This window comes from Cariama cristata, unplaced genomic scaffold, assembly GCF_000690535.1.
Source record: "Cariama cristata isolate BGI_N322 unplaced genomic scaffold, ASM69053v1 scaffold5540, whole genome shotgun sequence".
NCBI lineage: Eukaryota > Metazoa > Chordata > Aves > Cariamiformes > Cariamidae > Cariama > Cariama cristata.
The window spans coordinates 1-17,261 of record NW_009596277.1 but is presented as its reverse complement, the minus strand read 5'-3'; the positions used below and the strand labels follow the sequence as shown (position 1 = coordinate 17,261).

At 38.9% G+C, this 17,261-nt stretch overlaps 1 protein-coding gene across 1 annotated transcript in view; it reads right to left on the bottom strand.

Moving 5' to 3' along the window:
* LOC104165583 (nesprin-1-like) overlaps nt 1-17,159 on the bottom strand; it is a gene marked incomplete at its 5' end in the record, with an annotated part of 100,879 nt that extends 83,720 nt beyond the window's left edge. Inside the window, 10 exon segments of the mRNA XM_009705248.1 lie at nt 668-859; nt 2,760-2,933; nt 3,867-4,061; nt 5,306-5,467; nt 6,243-6,410; nt 8,533-8,673; nt 9,735-9,929; nt 13,273-13,412; nt 14,694-14,880; nt 17,037-17,159. Coding sequence (XP_009703550.1) covers nt 668-859; nt 2,760-2,933; nt 3,867-4,061; nt 5,306-5,467; nt 6,243-6,410; nt 8,533-8,673; nt 9,735-9,929; nt 13,273-13,412; nt 14,694-14,880; nt 17,037-17,159 — 1,677 coding nt within the window.
* Nucleotides 17,160-17,261: the final 102 nt, after the last annotated feature.

Sequence of the window (17,261 nt, the reverse complement as noted above, 5' to 3'; positions counted from 1 at the left end):
CCAAGTGAAAACCAGTCAGTCACATTACATGGTTGGGTTTCTTGTATGTATTTGGTTCTCCACATGCTAGTTTAACCTAAAGAATGACCAAAACCAACTGTTAAACAAAATGAACTAGTGGCAATAAGCAGACCAATGCTGCTAGGAACAGAAACCTGACTGAGGTTAGATGTGTCTTTGTTTATATAATATTTTGTTTCATGTAATGATGCCACTACGTATTAGCCATATTTTAAACTGTTTCATTATCTTGATGTTATCTATTCATTGTGTTGTGCATGCTCCATGGAGGAAAGCATGTATTTAGGATTTTTCTTTTGTTGGGGGAGGGATCCTGCCCAAGAGCATATGCAATCTAAAGGAACTAGGAACAGGAATAGAGTATATCCAGACCAAGCTAATCATCTATCTACTTTATTATTGTCCTTTCAGTCAAGATAGTGAGGTTAGGATAGTTTCACCATGAAGTGGTGCTGTTAACTTGAAAATCATAAGCTCAAGCTTGCTAGGCAGTTCTTTATTTTGGAGTGTAATTCCATTTACTAAAGATAGATAGCTCAAAGTAAATGACTAGAACAGCTTTACTCCTTTTCCCAGTTGCATTAAACTACTATGAAATGCCCCAACTTCCTGTCCACGGTGAAGCCAGCTGGAAAGAGCCACTTACCTGAATGTTGATCTGTTTGTCGTGGAGCACTCTCTGCAGCTCCAGAAGGCTGCCCTTCAGGGTCCGGAGCTTCACAGCCAGCTGCTCAGCCTCGTCCTTGGTGTGTGCCTTCCCCTCCATAAGCAAGTTCTCGTTGTGCACAGACAACTCTGACAAGGCTACCACCTTCTGCTCTATTTCAACCAGCATGTTCTGCAGCAGCAAAAACAAAGAACCAAATTCATACATTTTCCAGCATCTGTCACGCCTTCTGGCAAGACAACCTGTGGCCTACCTCACCCGTCGTCAAGCTAAGGGCAAGTCAGATTACCACTGCTTTGCCTTCCAGTCCCTTTCAGAGTCCTTAGGAATACTCTTGCAAATGTTTGCATTTGCCGTTTCTGTTTGCAACCTTTTTCAAAATAGGAAATTAAAAAGTTACTTGAAACAAAAGATTTGTTGTAGAGGAGATGCTCTTTATTTGCACATTAAAGGTAAGGGTGGCTAAGATGCCAGACTGACACCCATAACTACAAGAAACAGAGCACGCATCTAGAGTTACTGCTTTCCTCTTCTTTCATGTACATTTAGTGAAATGCTTCCTACCTCCTCCTATGTCTTGCTCTGGCTGCTTTGATAAGCTTCTCTTCTCACTATTTGCTCTTTCTGATTGGTGCATGACAGACTTAAGGATTGCTGTATAATCCTCTTTAGTCTAAAGAGAGACTTAAAGTGACAAATCTCTGGCATGTTTATTCACAAAAGCTACTTTCCTGACATTCCATTAACCATTCACATATTACAGACATAGTGCATATTTTGATCTTCCAAACTCAAAGCTCATACAATTCTTGCTCAAAAACCTAGCCTGACATCAAATGGTTTTGTTTCCATAGCAATCATCAAGTATAAACTTAGAAATATTTCTCCTGAAGGAATGCATGCAGGATAAGATGAGCAGAGTCTCTAAAAAGTGGAAAAAAATATAGGACTTACTGTACTAAGATTTTAAGAACCAGCAAAAGAACAGTAATATTAACTTTCCCACAAAGTTTACTGTTCTTTTTAATTTTGTTTCGTACAGATTACATTAAAAAAATTACTGCTTTGTTTAAGTTCACATGGTTTATCTATACATAATAAACAGCTTCCAAGGACGGGTGATGAAAGAACACTTGAGACTGAGCAGACTGAAAATTCCAATAATGAAGTGGTGTTGGTGGAAATTTAACTAGATGTTTAATTCAGACTTATATGAAACTTAACTCCCATTTATCCTAAAATACTTGAGATCCTTATTCTTTAATACAAAAAAAAAAGGATCTTTTGTCCATCTGTCTCTTGTCTATCTTGTAATTTTAATTACAACGATCATACAGTTGTAAACTCTCATGTAAAAATGGAAAACTCCCACTAATTTGTGAACCTGGATGTTATGACTGATCCAAGCCTTGTTAACAAAAGTATATGCAATTAGTCTATTGCAGCAAAATGTTTTTTCTCAGTTGTTTTGGTATTCTGGGTTGATTAATATTAAATTCATAAAAACAGTAACTACTGATGATTACACTTCTGAATGTGAGTAGGGATTACTCCTGAAGAAAACACAACACTGTCCTAGTCACCACGGCTAGTGCAAGTGTGCTCTTGAGCTGGAAAAGGGGAAGTAGGAAAGCACACTGCAGGTGTTTTCATACCTATCAATTCAGCTGTTCACCAATTCTAGCTTGAGTGGAGCAACAACAGTAAGTAAAGCAAATATAAGGCCTTTAAAGCAGAAGAAAATGCCCTCCAAAAGTTGTACAGCTTCAAATGTTCTTGCAGTCAGGATATTTTGTTTTCCTACTGCTACGTTTACATGTGCTTTCTAAAGCACTGTTTGCAATCTTTAGTAAGACACAAAGAACAGGCTGTATTTTATTTCACGAATCATTGATGAAGCTAACTGAGTGTATATGAGGTGGTAAGATGCTCAGAAACTTCTTCCCCGCTAATATGCCAGCTCATCCCACGCAATAATGATCTTAACATTAATGCTGCATATTTGCCTCTTCATTCAGGGAAACCTATATCCATCCTGTTCATCTAAACATTACAGGACGTATAATTTTACCTGACAGTCTACCAGTTGTGCTTCCATGTCCATAGGTTCCTCAGCAGTAACCAGAGCGGTGTCCAGTGTTGCTCGGGTATTGAGTAGCCAGTGGTCAAGCTCATCAGCTTCACAACGGTACCTTTGGAGAGCCTGCTCTTGCCGCTGTTCTTCTAGCTGCTCGTTCAGTTTCTCCTAGAGGTACAAATTATATTTTACTTTTTAAAACAAATATACCACAACAGTCATAGAATCCTAGAATGGTTTGGGTTGGAAGGGACCTTAAAGATCACCTAGTTCCAGCCTCCCTTGACTGGGTTGCTCAAAGCCCCATCCAACCTGGCCTTGAAAAGTCACTTTAAAATAAACTCCTCCCTCTGTCTCTCACAACTTCCATATACTATTTTTAAGCCATAATAAGCCCTTTATTTCTTAAGTTGGAAACCTTTACAAAATATTGCTTTCAATTGATGAGCATGCTCTTCTGGTGACTGAAATTCTGTTTCAGTTCAGTCACTGTATTTCCAGTTTTAAACTAAAGGAAGGTAGATTTAGACTAGATACAAGAAAGAAATTTTTCAGGATGAGGGTGGTGAAACACTGGCACAGGTTGCCCAGAGAGGTGGTAGATGCTCCATCCCTGGAAACATTCAAGGCTGGGCTGGATAGGGCTCTGAGAAACCTGATTGAGTTGAAGATGCCCCTGTTCATTGCAGGGGGGTTGGACTAGATGATCTTTAAGGTTCCCTTCCAAGCCAAACCATTCTATGATTCATTACTTTTACTGTGGAGGACAAGGAATACCAGGGGAACCTATTGAGAAAATGTCAGTATGGATGGTAAAAAAAAATAATTTTTATATACATAAAATATGGCTTCCGCAGTGTGTTTCCAAGTTCCTTCTGGTTACTTATCACCTAGCATCAAGATGAGGGGCTTGTTAAAAAAGAACAGTAATTTATTAGTGAAAGGAATTGTGAGAAATGAGGAGAACTGAAAATGACTTTTTTAATTATCAGCATTCAGTGGTGACTAAGGACTTTGGTGAAAGTACAGGTCTGCCAAAAGGGGCTCTCAAAATCTGGAATGTGATCCAAAAGACCCTCTCACAGAGATTTCTTCTTGTACCTCTAATAGCTGTCGTTTTCCTGATGCCTTCATTCGAATTGTGGCCATTCGTTCAGCCAAGACCGTGAGAGTGGACTGCAGTGCCAGCTGATCAGCAGCTTCTGCATCCAGTGGTTCTGAAACCAGCTCCTGGGCTAATGATGTCTGAAGCTCAGAGATTTCTTCTTGTAACATTAAAATCTCATCCATCAAAGCCTATTTAGAAATGAGAACAGAGAAAGTATTTGCTTCATATATCAGAAGAAAGTACCTCAGAAGACACATCAAAATTCAAGATGACTGTCCCAAGGGAGTATGAGGAACACAAGATAGTGCAATATATCACTGCTGGTTTGGCAGAGTCAGAATTCAGAAGGACTGAGTTCTGCTTTTAGATGCTTTTAGAAGTAATTAAATCCGTATTTCAGTTATCTTGAATTTCAAAACATGTAATGAGAAGGAATTATTCTGGAAATATTATATATACAGATTTAGTCTTTCAACAAATTGTCTGCAGAGTATTCTAGTAGATATGGTGAAGATAACGAACAAGTAAATGAGTGTGTGCTTACGAGGGAGAAATACGGGCATGAGTTTTTTTTCCAGCCTGAAACTTACTGACTGGACAAAGAACACACAGTAGTATATCTAAACGTCCAGAGACTAACTCCATTTTATCCTTACCCTATAAATCAGTTTCCAAGATACCTACAAAAGGATGCTGCATTACCAATACCTTTGAGCAGATACTCTACTTTCAAGTCTGATAATATATACGTATTGGATGCACAGGACATCACATAGCACTACAAAAGCCAAATGTTATCCTTTTCAGGTCATGGAGTTCCAACTGAAATGAGAACCAGTCCCACCAGGTAGCTTCAAGCCATCAGATAGAAGGCTTAGATGATTACAACTTGGACCTATGTCAGGTTGGTTACTTTGATAAAGTATTCTCTTATTATTCAGAGTATCACTTCTCAAGATTTCCCTTGGGAGGGAATTTTTTGTGTGCTTTGGTTTATTTTGTTTAACAAGGAAAAGACTGTATTTAGATCAATATACAATGCATTGATACTCGTTATGATCTTAGTAAGCTTGGAAACATTATAAATAGTCCGATATATGCTAGTTGCACTGATACTGAAGAACATTACGTGTGGGTGCCATTGAACACAATCTTTGCCAAGATATTCTTCTGAAAATTTCAATTGGACAAACTCTTATGATCTATTCTACTTTTTTAAAAGGCTCCTTATTATAAAAATCCCCATTACACCACCTTTAGAACAGCAGGAAGTCCAGAAAGGCAAGACATACAGTTAACGGAGAAGGTTCATACAACTAATGCATGTTTTTGAGGCATCCAGCCATGAAGAACGCTACTATCTGTTAAAGGGAACTAAAGATAAACAGGTAACACATGCTCTTCCTCTATTTCTCACATAGAAGCTTTTTACCTGATGTTCAGCCATCTGGCTCTCTGGGCTTTTGGCTGGTTCCAGACTCTCATTTAGCTTGATCTCAATGCTCTCCATTTTTGTAGATATAGACTGGAGTGTGTCCTGGTATTTCTGTTGACGCTCAAGAGCTTCATAGAGGGTGCGCTGCTTTTCACTGATCTGAAGAGGAATGGAAGGTATAAATTATGACCTCTGACACAAGATTTGCTCTGTCTTCTGCTTCATACATCCCTAGGCTTACAAGACTAAATCCAAAACCTTGCAACAAGTTTTCAAAAGTACAAAGTATAAAGCAAAACTTCCATATTAAAAATATTTATCTGTTTAAACATCATCAGCTAAATTCTAGGTTCTGTGATTGAAAAAAAAAATGGACTTTAATAAGCAGGGAAAACTGTGGCACATTCTCATGCCTTATTTTAGATTTTATGTGCTCAAATATGCGAATGTGCACTATTTGCTAGACACATAGTTCTTAACACTCCATAATAGCCACTGTGCCTCTGAAAAGAATTAAAATTTATAGCATATGATCAAAATGTTGACCATTTTCATACATCACTGAATGATTATGCAGCACTACTATGTAGAAATGTGTTGACTCCATATTTGGAGAAACTGGATTCTTGTGCCTTTTTTTGCCAACTCATCCAGCGTGAGTGGACTTCCCTCTTAGGTTATGGAGTATAGTCAGACAATAGCCAATATTTCTGAAGGCAACTATCAGCCTTAATGACTTTTATTTTTTTCTTAACAGAAGTCCATCCTGCACAGGCTTTCAAACAAATAACAAAGGTAACATATCACTACTAACAATTCTTGTCACCACCTGAAAACCAAGAATTGCAGACAAGAATATTAGCTGAGCCAGTTCTTTGCATTTTATTCCTCACAAGTTAGCTCATTATTTTGAATCTTCCAGATGAAGACTTACCACATTTTTCAGTGTTTCCCAAGAGCGCTGCAAATCATCCAATTTGGCACTAGCAGCCGATTCTAAGCCTGGTTCGTAAAACTCCTGGGTGGCTGAACTGCTAGGTTGAATTTTAGCAGCTTCTGTCTGCAACTGTTCAGCAGATAAGGCTTGGTAATAAGCAATGTCCTACAAGCACGAAGCACATTATTGCATTTTCAAAATGAAAGATACTGCATAATATCCCCCCACATACTGCCCCATTGCATATGTCCATTAAAATAAAACCCACAAAGCCAAAAACACCAGGAAACCTCTGAGCAACACAGTAAATAAATGTTTAATAGTAGTACACTGAGTATGGTTTGAAGCTTCACTGTGACGAAGATTGTGGATGCATTTTTTCGCATTCATATTAGGTAGGAGGCACAGGAGGCAACTATGGATAGACACGGAAAGTCTGGGAGGGGAATGCTACAGGTGGGAGTGTTGTTCTGGTATCATCATAACTACACATGGGGAAAACCCATCACAACAGACAGTGGGTTATAGCACTGTAGGTGGCAAAAATAGCACCCTAATGAACAGTAACACAAGGAAGGTAACAACAAAAAAGGAATATGCTGAAGGACTAGTCAATGAGGTAAGAAAGAGTATGAAGCAGTAGCTTATAGTAAGCCTTCAAACAAACAGGTACTCTCAACTAAGTTATAAAACAAAGTGGGAAAAGGGACCAAAAGTGCTAAGGAAAATGGGCAAATGTTCAAATTACCATTGAAAATTCAGGGTGGAACTGTTTTTCACCAGAACTTCCATACTTAGTGTATGGGGATTTCTTCAACTATTGCAGGTGACAATTAAAAAGATCTACAGAAAATGTAAAATTAAGGAAACACGCACAGTATCTATAAGTCAGGACAGCAGACTTGATGACGAGGATTATTTAAAACTGAAACCACGTATGACAGTTACCACCCACATCTATTTGGAAGGTGAAAAATGCTGCAAACTTCCTCCTTCTCACTTACTAGCCCTGCTTATTGAACTATGCTCCAGACCATGCGACACAGCAGCTGTTCTCCAGTTTCCTCAATCATTTTGAATTTGTAAATGCTCCGGTGAAAACTTTAAGACATAGTTTTGCTGCCAGTGAAATCAGTAAGAGATTTTCCACTGATTACTGTTAGCTTGGACCAAATCTCCTTTCAGGCAGCACTCAGAGTCAACACAATATTTGCATAAAAAGTTGCTCAAAATCTACTGAAAATTGTACATGGAAAATCCTCCTCCAATGACTGCAAATTTCTCCAATTTCTTCTTTCCTGACCCTGTATGATAGGAAGAAAAATTCTGCATGTCGAGCCATGTGACTGAGGGAAAACTAAGTGCCTTTCACTTAGATATTTAATAAGGGCTGTTGAACCCTAGGGAAGGAGAAGGAATGGTTAAGTAGGCTGTGTACAAGAAGACAGAAAGCCATTTAACAGCGACCCAGTGCTGAAGACTTGAATCACAGGATCAGCCGTTGCCTCTAAGGCTTTGTGTCAACACTTCAGCTTTTTCCATTCAGTTGCTCTGCATTGTGTATCTGGAAAGCAAGTTTTTAAAAAAAGTGCTAAATTTTAATCAACCGTATCTTTGGGTAAGTGTGAGAAGTTTTAGCCCCAAAGGATTCTCATTCACTGCTGCAGCACAGATGAAGTGTCTGATTTGCTATACGTCAAAATAAACTGCATTAAAGGACTGTTATCTATTGCCAAATAGATGGCATTCATCATGATCAGCACTGGCAGTTTCCTAGCTTCTTTAGTTTTAACCTCATGCGAGTGTGAACCTAAGCATTTTGTAAGTAAACCACTGCATTTTGGAATGTTCTTCCGCTGTTGTTTAGTACATGCAGTTTATTTCAACACTAACCACACTGAAGAAATCTTCATCTGTAAGTTTTTTTAGATCATTATAACACCTCCTTTCTCAGGAGGCAGGATTCCATTGAGTACTACCGAGAAAATAAAAATTAGATTATAAATAGAAAATAGTAGTGACATGGAAGAGCTTTGTAATTGTCACTTAGAATTTATTTTTAAAAACTGTGAATAGCTGTAACACCAGATTTATACACTTTAAACTCAGAAGTCAGTATCTGTATCCGTTTTGAACTAGAACCTGAAGGTTCAGTTAGGTTAGAGGTTAAGCCTCAGTTCCTTGCAGCTATAGGTAAAGACTATTTCAGAGGATTAAATAAACTACCTGCGGAATGGAACCATGCATGTCCGAGATGAAAGCTGAATGAATGCCACAAGGGAGGTACCTGGTTAACAGAAGCATCTGTATTAGCCACAGGTGATGGAGAGCGACAGACAGGTGGAGAAGAAATCTCACTGTTGGTTCCCTCCTCCCCAGACTCCTCAGTGACGGGAGAGAGCAGCGTGTGACAGCGACCAGCAGTCATCTGCCATGGGACAAGAAATACCAGAGCACAGGAAAAAAATCAGTTACATCAGCTTAGTTTTGACTTAGATTGAGATCAAAACAAGAAAAGCAACACATGGTGAGAGTCATCATGGCATTATTCAGTCATACTTCATGCTCTTACATTCACCATTTTAAAAATCTCGTTGAATTCATAGTCTCATTTACCTGTCATACTTCAGTATGAACATGCTCTCCTGTACCCTAATGATTTTAAAAGAAAACATATAGCAAGCAACTCAATAATAACAAATTAAGGTTTGCCTAAATGTCTTCTAATACAATCATTGCTGCATATGGAAATACTATGGAGAGCTACAGAATAATGCAGTACCGGCCTCAGTATCCAGGTCTGTTTAAAAGAACCAGGAATAGACTTGAAATATAAGACACACAAAATCCAGTAGCAACATCTTCTTCTTGCTTCCCCAGTGCTGTTATACAGTGATAAAACCTGAAATCCGCACTCTATTTTCACTCAGACAAAAATCCCAACAGCATCAGCAGTATGTTTGTAATGAGACTCAATTAGAAACAATCAAAAGCAGAGTAATTCAAACATGAGGCCTATGATAATACTTACCCAGCTTTCATTTCCAGCACACTCATCTGAGAATATAGCAGCATACTGTCAATTATCACATCAACATTTTAAGACAAGAGTTTTAAAAATATGGCGTGTAGAACCTATACAATAATATTTATTCTGGTTTTATCTTATTCCTGCAGTTCAGTAGTTTCTTAGCGTTTGCTCTCGCAGGCTGACAGCTATGAAAAAGCACTATATTTGCATCTTGTTACAGACAACTTCCACTGGTATTTGTCTGTTAAATAACTGCATCCTTTATCAACAAGTCTTGAAAACCCATCTAAAGAAAAATACGGTAAGGGGAAACTGCAACTTGTTTGGTTTGCCACACTCCAGCCATTTCAAAAGCAAAATGTAGATGTGAGCTGCAGCAATTTGCTACACAGGGGTGTTGCAATGATGCAAAAGCAAGCAGCTCAGATAAACAGTACCGAAACCAATACATTCCTTACCATAACCACTGAGGGATGAGCGGGGTGTGCTGGGAGTAGGTCTGAATCCAGCTCCTCCATTCCCTCCGAAAGCCCCTCCACTTCTGTCACTGTCAGCAGCATGGTGGCATGTTTTGCTTTCATTGTCAGCATCTTGCACTTCGAATTCAAAGAAGCAATTTGCTCCTGGTATCCTTTGATCTTCTGAGCCAGCTCCTGAGGAAACATTTTTTTTCCCCGCTGCAGAGGCAGCCAATAAAGGCCACAGGACTTGCAGCATTCCAGCTTTCACAGCAAAGGCAAGCTCTCCCCTCCAAGCCCAGCCAATAACATCAGCCTGCTGCCTCTCAGAAACCCTGCGCAGGCCGCCGCACTCGCTGACGAGCAGGATGTTGATAGTGGAGGGAACAAGTCCGGCTGCGTCTGGTTGCACAGCCAAACCGCAGAGCCGAGAGCTTTGAAGCAAAACAGGAAAAGTGCTGCGAAAGGCTCTGCGTGCGCGATTATCGCAGAGGGGAGGGAGGGAGGGACCCCTCACGCTTGCTTCCAGCCTGCACCTGACGCAAAGTCCGTAAGCTTCAGACTGCAGCAAAGGGAAACATCTCTCCCTCCTCCTGTCCTATTTTTTCCCCTGTTCTATTTCCATTTAACGGAGGAAGATGAAGCTTCTCCGCATCGTGCGTGCCATGGAAATGAAGTCATGTGGTAACCACAACTATAAAAAATGCCCCATTCAGCTCTTGCCAGAAAGAATGAATTGTTCAAACAATAACTCACAGGGTCTAACAAGATCAAACGTGATAGAAACAATCAGTCACATAATATGATTAAATGCAGACTGGATTGCTTTGCCAGTGTTTGGATAAGCTGTATTTTAATCTTGTTTTGGTTTTGTGTAAGTCTTCAGAGCTAAAAGCTGAGCTGCACACAGTACTAACCTTTTTAAAGAAAGGGCTGGGGAATCTGGCCTAAAGCAGAGTATATTTTAAAATGCTGGTTTTTACAGCTATGAAATGGTCTGTCTGCGTGGCCAAACACCCTCATAAGTTTAAGTTTAGTCAGAGAAGAAAGATGGAAAAGAATAGCCTTAGAAACTGACTTGTCTTCTCTCCTACCCTGTACTGCTGCCCAGTTCAGTGTCCAGTTTCAAAGCTTTCAATATACTTAAAATAAAAAAAGGTGGAAGATTTTCACATTTCTGCCAAAGCTATTGTTCCTGTCTCCCTAGAGGCTCAGTAACATGATAAGATTTTGATCTATAAAGTGAAAACAACATTTGTGTAAGTTTGCCTGCTAGATCAGTCATTATTCCTTCAAATATATATTTCTGCTTTATTATTATATCTGCTTTTATTTCTTCAAGAAACACAAGTTTTGAAGGAAAAATAGCGAGATAAGTTGCAAGATCCAGTAGCTATAATAATAAATAATTACAATATCTTTTAAAAATGAAATAAGATTACCAGTAAAATTAAAGTATTTTTTTGATTGTACAACATTGGAAACCATTTCCTCAAAATCACAATGCAGAACAGTCATAGTGAGAAATACAGAGTTAGAAATGGAAGCAGCACAAAAACTGAGGATGACACTTTATTGCCTGGGTTTTGATGGTACTGTCTGTCACGTTAGCAACAAAAAGCTCTCTCGGAGCTCCAAGGCTGTCACATTAGCAACAAAGAGAGCTCTCTGGGAGCTCCAAGGCTTACCTTGCAGACTAAGCGAAGTCTTAAGTATAAAACACCAATTAGATCAAAAATCAAACTGCAATCAAATCAAGCCATAACTTTAATGTCTAGCAGCTGGAATAGTCATCTGCTCTGTTTGGCGAACACCAGTCGTTTACTAATGCTCAGTGAATGACATCTCTGGGTCTGAGTAGGAAATTACTGTCATTCAATATACTCACTTAACTCCATCAATATTACTGAGATGCAATAACATTTGTCGCATTAATGTCCAACGCACTAAATATCTAACATACCTCTCTCAACTGAAAACAAAGAAAAGGAAAAGGAGGCAAAAATGTGATCGTGAAAAAAAGGAAACAATTTATAAAAGCAATGGCCTATGAGGTACTGTATTATCCATTAAAATAATTCACAAGTATGGAGATACTTGCTCACATTCTTATCTGAAAGTCTAAAGCAACACAGTTCAGTAAACACAGTTCCAGAGTGCAACTAGACACATAGATGCATAGTAATACAAGTTTCCTACAAATCAGGGCGTACTTTCCTTCTACTTTCTTCCTCTTATTTCAATTCTAAATATAGCTACTAAAAATGTCCCTTTAAGTTCTTGTTCATGCAGGCTTCAAAGGGAATCTGGTAACTGATCTTTTCGTAAATAACACATGTAATCAGCATCTCAACAAGCTTGCCTTTCAAGTGGTATAATAATATAGGGTTCAACATATTCCCTTCATGCTATGCTTTTCCACAGGTATTTAGCAGACAAAATATGAGCCAAAAACATGCATATCTCAGTCTTTTAAAACTCCCTACCCCTAAATGTGGAAAGATTGCAAGTATGAAACCTGTCCACTTTAGCTGATCGCAACATGTGCAACAGAATAAAGGTGCTGTCTTCCTGTAGACCTTTAGAAGGACTCCTAGCTACTGAACTTGTTCAAATGCAGATGAAACTTCAAGTTGCCCCATTTTTAATTCCTTCCTCCCTGCAGCATCACTCCCTTCCTCCAGCAATATTACCCTGCATTGCTGAAGTCACTCTCCTGCATTTACTGTTCCAGAACATTTGAATAGAGAACAGTAGCGTTATTAATTCAGTACTAAAAACCAAAAGTGTTTGTTTAAGCAAACTGCTCTGCATTTATACTTAGTAATTTTTGTAACAATGGGATAGAAAAATGAGCAACACATACAACATTAGGTTCTACTACGTAATAGCAGGTAGCTTTAACTCACAGGTAAAGAAATGGTGCCACCTGGTGCCAAAAGCGACCAGCAGTGCATTTCCTACCCCAAGAAATACAGGGGAAGGGGAAAGGGCTCAGGAGCTCCCATGCCAGCACAGCGAGAAAGTTGCACAGGGACTGCCCCGACCCATTCAAGGGCTGACGACCAATGAGTCTGAAGGCAGGACCTGTGACTCCACAGAACAAAACTCTTCCCAACAATGACTTTAAAGGAAGCCTTTGGAATGAACATTGCAGACTTTTCCTCCAAATCTACTGTGGTTTTCCTGTGATTCAAGTCCCTTAATGTTCTTTTACAGAACGTTACTGGGATGGGAATGAATAAGTAGTTTAGGCTATACATATACACACATATATTTAAAAATATATATATATATCTGTAAGGATCACTGAACTAGCAGTGATCACCTGACTAATGGCTCAACATTGACTTCAGGGACATTCGTCAGTCAAGTACCAATAGCATGAGTCTTCTATCTGGAATTAAGTTTATCTGCCTAACTAGCCTTGATCAAGTCTGAAAAGCTACTCAGCTGATTTATGACCGTTGATTATGAAAAGGTTTTGGCGTCAATGTGTTGCTATTGAGCCCATGTTGTTGCATTTTGGCTCTCCTACCTCATGACGTGAAATCTGGACCTGGAGTTCCTGGATGTTGCCAGTTGCTATTGGCTTGTCTTGGATCTCACGATGGGCACTCTCTATCATTTGCTGTAAATGTTTCATTTCTTGCTCATATTGCTCATACTGAACCACTGCTTCCTAGAGAGGGGAAAAAAAATAATAGTGAATGTCTACATGAAAATCAATATTTACTTAATGCAAGCATGACTGATCTCCCTTCTGAAGTGGACCAAACTTGCATCTATCTGGCACTCACATCTGGATAAGCAAAGCAGAAATATAGTCAGGAAGAAGTCCATTCAGAAATATTGTAAACTGCAATGAATTCAATTATTTCATTTTTTTTAACTATTTCCAAAAAACAGTTCACAGAACACAATGTTTTAGATGTCCAATACAAGGAGCTAGAGCTTCTTCTTCCAACATGTATCTGCACCAAACATACCTACCAAAAGACAGCATTACCTAGTCTCATGGTTTTAATATAAAGGATTTTCATCCACTTTTTCACTTCAAGCCTCCATTTATGAAGTGGAAAGACTACATGAAAAAGTTAGATTTTACAGAAAATATGACTGGGAGAGGGTTATGAAGATTGATTCAGACCATTATCCTACCAGTGTAGTATCAGTCCTTTCTATCATAGGTTCACCAGCAGTTTGTCTAACCTGTTTTTAAAACTTTTCAGTGTGACGTTGTATTCTTCCTTAAGTATCATTAGGTATTCCTTGTGACTGGAAGTCTCTTCTGTTACTTAACTTGAAGCGCTGTAGTTGTACCCTAGCTCACTATGTATTTTTCTATCACTAAAGAGCAGGAAAGAAAAGTTTATTCTCTTCTTCTTTGGAAATACCTTTTACATGTTTAATTATGAATTCAAACCTAGTTTTCTTGTATTTAGCAAAACTTGAAAATACGAATTTAATAGATACTGAATGACTCCAAAATCAGAAAGTAAATATATAAAAATTATTAAATAAAGTCAAAAAAATCATTATTTTTATCCTAGAAAGCTGTTTAATTAACTCAATAGTTTTTATGCAATCATTATAAGCAGTTGATGATATGATGATATATTAATTTCATTAACTCATTATATAAAATCACAAAATTAACCTGCATAAAATTGTATACTAGCTATTTGTCTAGTTAATCCTAACAGCATGACAAAAAACATAGCAAGACCACGGAGAGAGCTGAGATGAGAGTCTGATGGCTAAATCAACAATTAACAGGATCGTGAACGTTAAAACTCCCAAAACTGTGGAGTCACAAATGACAAACTTTGTGGGGAATTTCCTAATGGTATTAGACGGGAAAGAGGCACGCACAGGGAGATGAAATGCCCCATTTTTACCACAATTTGCACGGCACTGTCCGAGCCACTCGGAGTAACTGACGGGATGGAGCGGCACTTGCCTGCATGAGGTTGCACTGCTGGATGGCGGCGTGCTGCAGGCGGCTGGCCTCCTCCTGCAGCCGCAGGGCGCAGTGCCACGCTGGCAGGCCCGTCACCACCTCTTCAGGGATCCGCAAGGTGCTCTGGCAGACTTGCACTGCCTGAACTTTCGGCTTCAGTGACTCCATTTCAGACAACAGATGCTAGAAACAAAGTCAGTGCCACAATGAGCTGTTTTTGCAGAACTCCCAGAGTATTTCTTGCAGCAGAAGAAAATTAATGATTAGGTCAAGCACTGAAACAAACAAATTTGATTATCCACTTTCTAAATTGAATACAATCAGGACACACTTTGTCTGGAGTTGCTGGTTCTGAAATAAGCATTCTTTTAAATATTAGTTAAGCAAAAAGCCCATATAATAGGAATAAAAATAATTCGTGAAAAAGCATAGTAGTACCTATTTCTAAGTGTCAAGATATAAAAATATTTGTTAACATATTTGAAAAAAATACCTTTACAAAATCCAAAAATCAAAGCAGCATAGGCGTCATTTATGTATACACAGATTTTATCATTAAAATCTGAGAACTCCCTGCTGAGACACAGAAGCACATTTGCAAACCAGCAAATGAATCCCGTTATGTTCACAGCCTTCCTTTGAAAATACAAACCATGGCTGAAAATGTTGCTTAAAATTCAAAAGGCAATGAAACAGAAAGAAACACAGCTACACAGAAGTCTTTTCCTTTGAATAATCACACGCTGATGCCTTTGTTAGTAAGTCTCTATTCCGCTCACAATGTCTATTCAAGCTGTCTGTTCATACGCATGAGAAGGGTCTAAGTGCAAGGAGTGGAGAATAGATTTGATCGGCATCCTTTTCTTCTTCATTGAGGAGTTAATGTATTCACAGACAGAAAAATTAAAAATAATCAAAAAAAAAGAGAAAGCCAAAGTTGATGAAAAGGGTCTTAGCACATTAGAAAAATATTTTAAGTTCAACAGATATAAATCAGCTAGACAATGTATGTGGCAAACAGAGAGAGAGACTGGTCACCCCCTTCCTCTATACCACATGCAGAAAGACATCCAAGTATGTCGGAAGCACATACTGATGAGAGGATTGTGGTTTGCTCTTTGTTTCTGTGCCTTCATGACGACGTATGGTAGGTAATCTAACCAAAGATTTGGTGTAAAGACCTATTCCTCAGACATTGCTGGTGAGGCCTCTCCTCTGGTAGGCCCCATACTGCTGGTAAAGGGTGCCTTCATTGTGCAGCCGGCACCCAGAGGTGCCCCGGGGGCTGCATGCTAGCCAGGCGTTCTCCAAGACCCCTTCTCTGGTCTGGTGAAACAGGCAGGCAGGGGCTACAGCCCCTTTCCGTACAAAAGATAGTCATACTCTGAGATCTGCTAGAGTCAAGACAAAGAATACACATAAACAACAGTGTAAACTCCATATTCCTTTACTCTTACGGTGGGTGACGCATTTCAGTTACACTCTTCAATGCCATATTCTGCAATTTGGTCAAAAATTTTTTGGCCAAAATTTTTTTATTCTACAGCTCCTAGAATAAAGACTGCGTATTTTAATCAAAAGGGGAAGCTCTGCAGATTTACCTTTCATCCGTATGTTTTTCTGCAGCTTTTAATGCTAAAGTGGACCTGTTGACATTTAGTTTTCACTGGTAGACTAAGACAGTTAAACATATATATTAGCTTGCAGCAAGAAACATTTCTTAAGTGACTCAGAAAGCTGTAACTTCAGTTATTTTTCTTGTCATGAAACTGAGATAAAAAATTACAAATTGACAAATCCCAATAGTAGGCCAAGTGCAATACAGAAAGCAGCAATATCTTATGGAGGTAATTCAACTAAACATACCAAAATAAAAAAGTAAATATAACTGGACTTAAGGAAAACTGAATTTTCTATTAGCTTTCCAACTGACTACTGGGGGAGCTAGCAACAGACTATCTCATTGCATTTGTATCTGTAAAATGTTGATAACAATCTAGACCTCCTTTTGATGCACTTCCAAGAACCTGTTGATGAAAAGCACTGGATAAGAACTGAGCTTTATCATCACTATTAATATGGATTAAACTTGGATTGGATCCACGTTTCTCAGAATTGCATCAACCTAGGAACAGACTCATAAAGGATTATACTTCAACCATTCCCTTTGAGGGAATGATTTTTCCCATTCCATCCCTTATTCCCATGCCAGTAATTTGGGGCTAGACTCTGAAACAATGATCCATCTAAGAAACACTACAATTGGTCTCAGCAACATTCATTATTCTTTGCGTAAGCGCACACTACTCAAGTGCTAACTGTGAGGTCCTGGCCTTTACCTGTCTGTGAGAAAGTTGCTCTTTCAAGCTCAAATGCCCAAGCTCCGGAGAGGTCAGTGTGGCTTGGGCTTGCTCCAGAGCAGACTGCAGGCCTCTCAGCTCAACTTCAAATTTCTTCATGTCCTGTAACACAACACATTTGAATCAGGGATAAATAAGGAGAAAGAAAAAAAAAAAAATCACTATAAATCATAGAATAGAATCATAGAACAGTTTGGGTTGGAA